Source organism: Necator americanus, chromosome IV (genome assembly GCF_031761385.1).
Source record: "Necator americanus strain Aroian chromosome IV, whole genome shotgun sequence".
Classification (NCBI taxonomy): domain Eukaryota; kingdom Metazoa; phylum Nematoda; class Chromadorea; order Rhabditida; family Ancylostomatidae; genus Necator; species Necator americanus.
In genome coordinates this window covers 17,953,089-17,964,849 of record NC_087374.1, presented here as the reverse complement: position 1 = coordinate 17,964,849, position 11,761 = coordinate 17,953,089, and the positions used below count along the sequence as shown (strand labels likewise).

The window sequence follows — 11,761 nt, the reverse complement described above, 5'->3', positions numbered from 1 at the left end:
GTTGAAGCTGCAGAGGCGGGAAAGAGCATTCGCTACGCCTGTCGAGATTTCGCCAATCGAAAGAGAGGATGACTGACCCAAATGGCACAATAATATCATCGAGAAGAGGAATAGAGAAAATCATCTACAATTACTTTGATCTCTTCGACAATCATGTCCACTTGCTTCCTCACCATCTGAGAGAAGACAGACATGTCATTCCAAAGGTCCTCCCTTCCGAAGTCCGACATGCCATCACGTCGGTGAAGAATCGTACTTCACCCGGTCTCGACAGAATCAAGCCTGAACATCTGAAGTATCTACCGCCACTCCTCATCAACACACTGGCGAGGCTCTTCACTCGCTATCTGTGGGAATGCACTCGTTATCTGTCGGAATGCAATGTTCCTAAGCAATTGAAACGCAGCAAGACCGTGCTGTTGTATAAGAAGGGAAACCCGCAAGACATCGGCAACTTTCGCCCAATCTGCTTCTTTTCTGTCATCTACAAGCTCTTCACAAGAGTAATCCTAAGCAGGATAGAAAGAAAATTAGATGAAGGACAGCCATGCGAGCAAGCAGAGTTCCGAAAAGAGTTAAGTACCATTGACCACATACACACCGTTTCAAAACTAATAGAAGTATCGGAAATGTACAAGATGTCGCTGTGTCTCACTTTCATTGACTTGAAGAAAGCCTTCGATACAGTTGAGACAAAAGCGGTCATGGAGGCCCTGGACAACCAAGGCGTCCCTGTCCCATAAATAAAGATACTCCTTGAGTTGTACAGCAACTTCACGACCAGAATTTCCCCATTCTACATTGATGTCATAATCGACGTGAAGAGAGGGGTTCGTCAGGGTGACACAGTTTCACCCAAAATATTCAGTGCCACTCTCGAGAACGCGATGCGAGGATTGGAATGGGATGACATGGGAGTGAAAGTTGACGGCCGGCATTTGCACCACCTTCGCTTCGCTGATGAAATCGTTTTTACATCAACAAGCATCAATCAGGCGGAACGGATGCTGGCCGAATTTGATGAAACGTGTAAAAAAAACGGAAAAAAAACGGTTTCGGGTGAACTTAGACAAGATGATGTTTATGAAGAGCGGATGGGTTTCTGATGCCTCATTCACGCTTAATGGAAAGAACATATCCGAATGCTCCAGCTCGGTATAGCTAAGTCAGGAAATCAACATGATGACGACCTGACCTCCAAGCTGGGCAGAAGGAAACGAGCGGCTTGGGGAGCATTCAAGAGCGGAACCTGAAGAGGACCAAGAACATCCGACTCCTTTCTCACCTATTCAATACGACCGTTCCTCCTGCTTTGAACTACGCATCAGAAATGTGGGTGTTTCGCAAGCAGGAGGACAATGCGATCAGCGTCATAGAACGCGGAATTTAAAGGATGATGCTAGGAGTAACCCGATTTACGCAAGTGAAAGAAAGGATTCGATGTTCACTCCTACGTCACCGATCGAAGTTCAGAGACACTCCCGCATATGCCAAAGAAAGCAAAATTAGGTGGTCTGGACACGTGATGCGTTTCAGGACAATCGTTGGGCCAGAGCTGTAAGCGACTGGATACCACGCGACATCAAACGCACCGCAGGGAGACCTCCGACCCGATGGTCAGATCTCTTCACAAAGTTCTTCAAAGAAAAACACGACGCTTTCCGAGTCCCTCGCGAGAAAAGATGCCTCTGGGGAACACTTGCGCGATCGTGGCGAATGGAAGTATCAGTGGCGCTCGCTCGAGCAAATCGATGAACAACGGGAGCACAGGTGATACAGGTGAGGTGATTAAGAATTAAGAGAAGGCATGACCTGCTCTACTTATAATTGTATTCATTCTCTTATTCTTTCCTATTATTTTTACATTTATTTTCTATTTCAAATATTTTAAGGATAGATTTCCCAGTTTATTTTTTGAAAATAAACGTCCCATTTGCGAATGTTGAGCAACTCGCAAATAAACGGCAGAAAAATCTAAACTAACCAGAAAGAACGACTCGAACCAGAAAAAACCTGGAAGAAGAATCTCCGGAATCTTAGAGAAATATATATCGCAGGACTGAATTTGAGGTAATTTCTATGGAGGAAAAAATATTATATATATATATATATATATAATGTTATATGTGTGTGGATTAAGAGTAAACAAAAATCCAAGACATTGCTCTTGAAAATGAAGGACTGTGAAAAGCGCTAAGAATAAAGTCCAAGTGCCCGACTTCTCATCTGGCCAACCTTTTTCCTTCTTTCGAAAGCCACTTGGACCTGGTATAACTTGAGCGGCAGTCCAGAACCATCCAAATGGCTCAACTTTCTGAATCAAAACTTTAAAAAATGGGGTTCTAAATCAAAAGAATAAACCAAATGATGCGTATGACAAGAAAAGGATACAGAAACACAAGAGAAATTCTTGAGGGGAGGGGAAGTGGGTTAAGGTTTGACGGAATTATCACTTATTTACTTGTCCTTCTTTTTATTTATTCACACAACAGAGATGTAGCAAGATAAAAAAATAATATCGTGTTAAATAATCAAAGCGAGGTTTAGCCATCAATTACTTTCTTAGAATGAGAAGGATCCATTCAGATATATAGTTCCGCACACTGCAGGACAATCTAGCCATTCTTCCCCTATAGGAAATGGAAGCTTTTCCTGCGAGATCTAGTCTTCAAATCCAGGATTCAACAACTACCAGCACAGGAAAATCAACTTAATTCGAGCCTACACGGGAGTCCTTCTCACAAAGTTCTTTGAAAGACGAAAGTGTTACGTGAACTCAGTTATTACTCTTTTTGTACGTATGTATGAGTTAGTTAGATATTATTTTATTCTTTATGAATCGGTAAAAGTACTACATGAGTATTGCAGAACTTACTTCCCAAAAATCGAATCTAAGAAGAGCAAAAAAAGATTCCTTTACATGAGAGAGAATGCGGATGAGATTGTATGAAGATCCTTCCCGGTTTGTGGTGCCTTCCGTGAAATGTGATTATGTTTGCGCGACGAAATGAGATGAAATAAGGAAACAAGTATATGGTTAATCTGTCCATTACCCGTCTGGAATCATCCTTCAAGCCAGCAGATCCTTTATTTTCCAGAAAAAAAAAGTGACGTTCACGTCCAGCAAATACCGGGGAATGTAAAAGCTCATGAGAAAATGAGTAGAAGAAAGAGGATTTCGTAGTATAAACTCTGGATTTTTTGCCAATGGTTTTGTTAACAAAAGTGACAGGGAAATAACCGAGTAAATAGATAGACGAACACAAGAGGGAAGAAAACATCAACAATCTTTGGCAACCAATGCAAAAGGGATTCTGAATCTGAGTCCATGAGGAGATGGATTTGACAAAATGAAAGCAGTCCATCTCATTCGAACGCGATTTTCACCTGTTTTTTCTCAATAATGTACCCCTTGCTTTTCATACGATAGAAGCAGAGACTATTTGTGCAAATTCGGTTTTTGAAAGTTGAACTCTTCCAACTATCTAGGTTATCTCATATGCAGCCCCACAGATACATTCTTACAGTATTTTGCTGTTGTCTGCAAAAATACTGTAAGAATCTGTCTTTGACGGTGACAAATAAATAAACAAACACAATAACTATTGATTAGGAAATAAAGAGTAGAATGAGACTAAATAATAGATAAGATGTGTGAGAGATCAAATCATTAAGCGCTAGGAACACCTAACTTTGAAAGCTCATAAAAAGGGTTAAATATGGGATTTCGCGCTGAAGTCGCGTCACGATACAAAAAAATTAATAAAGTGATAGTCAGCAAGTAATTATCACGTCGGAAGTGTTCAGAAACAAGGTGGAGATTCACTTGCTTCATACATAATATTATCATCCTATATATTATTTTCCTCAGAATCCTCACCAAGCGAAACAATTGAAGGTTCTGCAAAGACAAGGACAAAGTACTGAGCGTAGGTCGATCCCGTTGGGTTGCGTTAGTGTGTCAGTCTAGATCCATGAAGCCGTATAGCATGCCTTCAAATTAATTATTATTCCTTGCATCTTTTTATCCAACTCAACAAACGCTTTGGCGGAAAGGTGGTGCCTGCGTTGCACACATTACTGATCAATAAAAAATGTCCGCAGATAACTGCATTACGTAGCAGAAATACGTACCAATTCGCTCCAGCTCTGGAAGTGGTGTACAGTAACGGGCTACGCACCGCAATGAAAACTACTGTACTGATTTGCGCCAGCTGATCAGCGAAACAATACTGGAACCACCGATAGCATGGTTGGAAAACATAGTCTCCGACAGTTTCGCACCCATCGTATCTATTCTCGCAGGGAGAACCGCACAGGGTACGGGCGCAGAATCGCAGAGGTTTATGAGCTTGTATACATACGATAATTTGCGCGCTCTTTAGGGTAAGTGGTGCATCAATATAAGAACATCGTGAAGAGATCGAGAAAAACCCGAGTAATCTATGGGAAAATAGTGAACGTAATGTAAAACGAGGAGAGAAGCGACGGTAGTAGGAAGAACTGCAAGAGATTCCAGAGAAGAAGAAAGATAAAACATCGCAGAAACGAGTAAACAGTACTGTTTATAAAGTAGGATAATTGGACAGCTTTAACTGAATTTATTGCGTTGTGAAAGTTTAGGGTACTTCAATACTACTAGTCCCTTCAGGGAGGACGTATTGAAAGAAAGAGCAATAACTCGCACGAAAACACTTGCAGGCTATGTGTAACGTGTGTTAATAATGTAGAGTTTATTTTGCACAAGTACCTGCTCAAACCAGCGAGTGCCAGAACGGCTCCCACTTTCGTGGATGGCGAATGAAATGCCCGAAACCTTCTAAAACTGAGTGAAACTTTCAAGTGATGGGGCATAAGCGTGTGCCCCTGATAGTTCCTAGGCGTTTCCTTCACTCAGAACCTCAGAGACAGGACAGGCCGAATCATTTAGCGAATTGATGCAACAACAATTATCAAGAAGCTAAGACACTCAAATACAGAAACAGTGCAGGTTTCCAAATAATTCGTAACAAGTTTTCAGCAAAATACGTTGAGTTAATTCTCTCTCAAGTCAAAATATTCGTAAAGGCTAAGTGTGAGGTTCAGAGAGAGTCTCTAAGCACCTGATCTCTTAGTTCAACGTCTGCGCCAATCCACGCGTGGATACATATTTTATGAGATCAAAGTTTCAACAAAGTGCTCAAAAATGCATGAAGCAAAATGAACATTGCGTGATCCACCGCTGATCGACGCATTTTTAGTCACGGAATAGAACCTCTACGTGACCCTGATATCCCCGTACAGATGTGCACATCTCCTATATTAGCATCAGCTCTTTTCGAAATATGGAATATCGTGCTGAAATCGTGTCACGATACAAAAAAAAATAAATAAAGTAATAGTCAGCAAGTAATTATCACGTCGAAAGTGTTCAGAAACAAGGTAGAGATTCACTTATTTCCTACATAATATTATCATTCTATATATTTTTCTCAAAATCTTCACCAAGAGAAACAATTGAAGGTTCTTCAAAAACAAGGATAAAGTAGTGAGCATAGGTAGGAGAAATAGCGTAGGAAAAATTATCAAATTAAGAGAATAATCAAAATTTAGTACAACAAACGTAAATAAACTGTAACGTCAATAACGTAAATGTCTTTTTGTTTGTTATTTGGGTAGTTACGATGCTGTAACCTACGTTTACAAGAAAATATGTACTTACATTACCGCTAATGTATCGGTGATGAACAATATGCATAGCAAGTTCCAAGTTCGACCTTCTTTGAATCTTGGCATCGTAGAGTTTGATTGTGTACTACTTTTACAGCGAAGGTTTCTCATTCAAATCGGAGCCATGCAACTGAGCGGCGGTGCCACGGGGTAGAACAAACAACAGAGATCCCTTTCTGCCTTCCTATTATTTCGAATGACATGAGCAATGCAGTGCCAGCAAGCTTACGACAGGCGGGTCTGCAAGACTCAGTCAGAGTAGTGGACATACCACCTGTAAACCTGAAGCAGCGGCTAGTCCGCAATCGCGCCTATGACAGACTTTGTGAGACCCCTATTTGCATCGTCTGTCCGAACGGGAGGCAGGGTGATTGCGTGGTATCGGGAGTTATCTATCTAATCACCTGTCAGTTATGTGGGGCTGAGTACATTGGCGAAACAGGAAGATCACTATGTATCCGCGTCAAGGAGCACCTAGACGGGCTCGTAAAATCAAAAACATCATCCCCTTTAGGTGCTCATCGCAGACAGTGTCATGACAACACCCCTTTCAAGATAGTTGTCACTATCTTAGCACGCGAATCAGACGTTCTAGCGCGAAAAACATTGGAAGCGTTTTATATCACGGCCAAAAGTCCTATCATGAATCGTAAAGAAGAATGCATCGCTGTGACCAACGAGCTGGCGCCATATCAGGACCTTTGCGGGTTTTGACCTACGGGGTCAGAGGCGGGGGCATCGTTACTAGTTAATACTAGCGGCGCAACTCTCACAACTGGTGGTCCGCTAACATCACGACTCCGTGGCTATCAAGGTGAGCGCTGGTCTGCTTTTCTGACGCTGCTTTTAAATAATCTGTTTGTTAAATCATATCTTGTGGGATGACGAGGCGTTTGAGAGAGTAGATTACACGTGTCTTTGATTTTTCCAGGCTCTGAAGAAGGCGACGATGCCGAAACGTTAGCCAGAACAATGATCAATAACAATCTTGGCTCTGCTTAAAAAGTAGTAATATGCACAGGAAAAGTGGAAAACTTTTCTGATCCTGCGCGATACAAAACGAGAAAACGCAGTCAGGCGAGCTAATACGAATATGTGGTGACGCATGTTCCAGAGACAACTCGTAAACCAAGGGTTATAAAAGAATTGATGACCTCTATTCATGAAGGTCGTCAACGTTACTGCCTAACCCAGTACTTTAAATCATTCAGTACATGTCTCTTAGAACTGGGCTGCACACGAGGTTGATATAATCTTTATTCTTGTCCAAAGTTCCAGCGAGTTAGGTTTACAGTGCCTGGGAGGGTCAAATCGAAAGTAATGTGCTCGGCAAACGCCATATCTGTCTTACAGAGAAAAAACGAAAAGAAAGAAGGATCTATCATGTTAGGAGTGATTCTAATTTGCGATTAAATAGCGATTTGCGTCTCCATCTCGAGTTATGGGATTCAAAATCTTCAATCATAATCAAAATCAAAAATTCAAAATCAAGTTCAAAAGATTCAATCAATTCAAAGGTCTTGTGATTTTCTTTGTTTGGCAAACAAGACATTTCAATGATTCGCTCACGACTTCATCTTTTCAAGCGTCGAAGAAAATAAATTTGCCAGAAGGTTACCCGGCAATAAAGATTATATGCAACGATTTCGTTTGCGCCTTGAACGAACGAAGCGTACACTGGATCATCGCCACGCCAATTTTCGCCGCAAGTCGAAGTCAAGTAGAATTTGAAATAATCGCGAGGAACTAGATGTATTAAGTAAATAGCCATAATCCTCAAAGGCAGAAAGTTGATAATGTTACTATCTCTCGAGTAAAAAAGGGTTGAGGGTTCAGATCACGAAAACAAGAGTGTTCACCCTAATAGCCCTAAAAAAGGGGTGAGAAACGGCCTTGCTCTACGGTCTTCCCAATGGGGCAGATTATATTGCTAACCTTAAACAAACGCCGGTTCCCTCAGTACCCGATCCATTGGTTTTGAGTGCACACGACGCCAAGGAGACCTCACTTGTTATCGTCCGCTCGCTCGCACACGCGTACACAATGGTGGCGCGTTATAAGGTGCCTCGAAGAAAAATTCCTGCATGATGGCCGTTTCCTACGCCATTTTTTAGGAGCATTCGGGAGCATTGGAAGAGGGCTCATAGTCGTAATCTACATCCCCAGCTCTATTTTTTCCTGAAGAGACGTCAACATTGTCAATTTTGTGGTATGCTTCCCTTAACTACTTAAACGGTGCTGTAAAAGTAAATTGTCTGCATGGAAATCTCCACCTAACCCATTGCCCACCTAACTTATGTCAGGTACATAAAACCACTTGGATTTGCGGCCCAAACTGACGCTAGGTGTTAGCGAAATGCTTGGTCACATCGATGAATCCAGAAAGATTTCTAGGTACACAGCAAGGAAGAAATTTCACAAGATCGACCAGTAATTCTGCCGTTCGATGAAATTTGCGGGGATGGTTTCGGCACGTGTAACCTCTGGTTTGGAAACTTCCAGACGTCACGGTTTTTACACTTGGGCGGGACCACTGCATAAATAATGCCTACCATCACAAAGTTTAAAAAAGAGACAATGGGAAAAGGAACACGAAAGCAGGGGAAGGGAAAGAGAACAATTCAAAAAAGCGAAGAACAGGGGAACAAATGTTAGAAGGAAAAAGCTGAAAGGGGCGAACCCCTGAGAAAGGGAATCTTTTTCTCTTTACGAATTACTCTCCTTATAAAAGTGCAAAACGAGTATGTGAAAGAACAATAACTGCAGAAAAGAATGAATTGACGTCGAAAGAAATGACTGAACAGAATAAGACAACAAAAGAATGAGTTAAAATGACAACAGATAGTGCCTGTGGAACAATCTTTTTCACTTCATGAAGCAATTTCACTTTTTCCAATCAAAACCTCTGGACATCTTCAGAAATGAAACAGTGAAATAAATTGGTGGAATAATTTTGATCAATTGGAATTTCTGCAAACTTTTTCATTTTGAAACTAATAATTAAAAGAGCGATAAGTGGGGAAAATGTCAAAGAATTAAAAAAAGAAGGAAAAATTGTTTTAAAAAGTGAAGAGGTAGTAGAAAATGATCGGAAGGAAAAAGCAAGTGGAAAAGGGTAAAAGTGCCGGCAGAAGCTAGTTGTTGCTCTGAATTGGTTTGAAAACTGTTTTTCTGAAACTCTAAAGAGCTTCGAGCTGAGCAGTCGGAAATTGAAATAGCGAGATGAGCTGTTTCGGGACATTGAGCAGCAGCTCCTCTCTGGACAAGCAAGCCTATCCGAATGGATTCTAATGTATATTAGGCTGACTAATGATGTCGTTTATGTGTTCATTTCAAATGATGGACATCAAGCCAATTCAGAACGAATGGCAAAAAGAAGGCTGAAGCAGGAAAGACACGAGTAAGAGCTGAGGGAGTATTCGAAGGAAAACTCGAACAGGAGGTGAGAAAAAATGAAGATAATACAACTAATGCCTATTCACTAATGCATTTGTCGTGGATAACATTATTCAGCGTCTCAGAATACGATTAATGAATTAGTGGGTGTAAATAAGAACACATAGAAGATACGGCTGCTTCGAATTCGAGGGAGTAAATGTGAAGATTTGAATTGAGCCGCTCGGTATGGTGGTTGGGACTTGTATTTGTCTGAGCGACCGCGACGTACCCGCCCGCTGTAGTTCGAACAGTTTCTTTGGCTAACACACCTAGACGAGCTCTTTTTGTCTTTGGCTTCTGGTTCGCTCCGACAAAAATGCATCGTGTCTCTCTGGCAGATCTATGTACTTCCAGAAATAAACAGAAAGAGAAACTTCCTAAGATCTGAAAATAGAAGTCAACTTATAAAGAGCAGAACGCTAAGGCTTGCAACTCCAAGATAGAGAAGGAAAGAAGTTAAGTTATGCGTTAGACCTTCACAGGTGATTAATGACATTTAGGAAGTATCGTTTTGAGGACCTTCATAAGGATTCTAAGAAGTCTAGTGGCTTTCATCTACGAGGGTCCAAAGGAGATAGGCAAGAAGGGTCCAATTTTCATTTCTTTTCTCCTTCCTCAGGATACTCAAAAAGCCCTACATCCAGCAGCTTCTGAAATGCAAAGTCTCATGGATAACCGGCGCAGATAGTTGGAAATCCAAAAAGAAACGCTAACTAGCGGAGCGCTGAACGGCAAAGAAAAACAGGAGAAAATTGACGCTGGCAGGAAATTTACAAGCAATTTCTTCCTCAAAAAAGGGTACAATTTTATAAAACTGCAGGTACTAAGAAAGAAACTCAAAGCTGCCAAAAGATTGCTTGTTTATTCTGAAAGTGTGAGCCATTTTCCTCCACCTCTGCGAGTTTTCTGTTTTTACGTTTGTTGTTTGTTAGCACAACAAATCTCGCAGAATTTTCTCGAAAAAACAGACGTTTAATTCTTTTTTGGTTAGTGCAGTCCATACTTTCGACCAAAACGATAATTACTCGTCAAAAGTAGAGGACAACCCCAAAAAAAAGGATTCTGAGTGGAAATTTGAAATTATTCAGTAGATTACGAACTAGCACAGCCATGCCATGCATTTTTGTATGAAACGACTACAAAAAAAACGAAACCCAGAGAAAAAAATTAGAGGAATAAATTTAAGAAACATGAAACCATAGTGTTGAGATCCGTGTACAAAAAGGCATGTACAACGAAGAGTTGCGACTGTCTTAGAAATGTTGCTGTTATTCTATTATTATTATTATTATTATTATTATTATTAATGCATATGGTTATATTGTAGTATCTCACTACGGCATTTTATATTATCATATTATTATATTCTTAACAATTTTTTTGCAATTTCCTCAGTTTTTTTTTGCTTAGACGGAGTTGGCTAAAAGAACATCAGGCGAAAAGCTAAGCACACAGGCCAATTCGAAAAACTAATCCAAAACAGAACGCCTAAAAGTTGTGTTGCGTCCATTCTGAGCTGCATTACTGGAGCTGAAAATGAAAATAACAAGCGGGAAAGGTTCTGAAAGAGCTTCAAAGGTGATTATGTCCGTGAAAAGCAAAAGCCTCCTTACAATGAGAATCTTCCGTTCTTCACGGAAACAGAGACAAAACAGAAGACGGACATGAGTTAAGGGGAATAGGCACTGCCCACTAAGTGGTTTTAGAGCGTAAATCTCCTGTGATTAACCTTTAAGTATGTTCAACCTTCTCTCATATCCCCTTCTGTCTCAGATCTCTAATCTGGACCCGAAAAATTCCAGAAATTCTTATCCATTCTATTTATGTCCAATTAACGCTCAGTACTGTACACTTGCAACACTTCTTCTCACTTTTCTCATCTTTTCGGTTGCGTGGAAGTTCGTGAAAAGGAGCTTTAAAGCTCCGTAAAACTCCACAGATTCTCAGGAAGGACTTTTTAAGAGGGAGAAGAGGCGATAAGAAAAAAAGAAGATGTGGAGAAAAGGGTAGAAAAACAAATGGTCAGAAAAAAACGAATACCACTGGTGAAGGAAAAAAAGCCTCCTATGGTTGGTTTGAACAACCTCTAATGAATGAGGAACGTAGGTTCAGCAAAGCCTCTCGGCGCCGACAGCGAAATGCTTTCGAGCAGAAACAAACCAGCAGCGTACGACCAAATTATCAAGTAGCAGAACGTCAGCAGCGATGCGTGGGCGGAGTTTAACGAGCAATCTAGGTGAATAGTCCTTGAGTATGCGAGCAGAGGACCACGTCTCTGAGGAAAAAGAGGGGTTTTCATTCCATACTGATAAACTACATTATGAACCTGCTTAATTCCTGGATGAGTTCTCGAGAGGACGAATAACGTTCCCTAAAAGAGTCAGAATTTCTGGTTCTGACTGCGGAAACAACATTTCTCCAAGAGTTGTAAGGGTAAAATAGGTGAATGGGTGTTTGCGATGAACAAACAACCGGACCAATCGTTCGGTATATTTTCGCAATTTGGGCGGTAATAAAATTAACTGAGAATGTTTAAACTCTAACCAGGGATCCCCGAGAAAAAGATCTCCAGAAAGGTCGCCAGAAACAGATGGCGGTAACTTGGCCGACGCCA

At 41.0% G+C, this 11,761-nt stretch overlaps 1 protein-coding gene across 1 annotated transcript; it reads left to right on the top strand.

Moving 5' to 3' along the window:
- Positions 1-68: 68 nt before the first annotated feature.
- RB195_001738 (uncharacterized protein) lies at positions 69-743 on the top strand (the record flags this gene model as incomplete). Its single annotated transcript, XM_064198662.1, has 1 exon — positions 69-743. The coding sequence occupies one exon, from the start codon at positions 69-71 to the stop codon at positions 741-743; it is 675 nt and encodes a 224-aa protein (XP_064054543.1).
- Between the last annotated feature and the right edge of the window lie 11,018 nt (positions 744-11,761).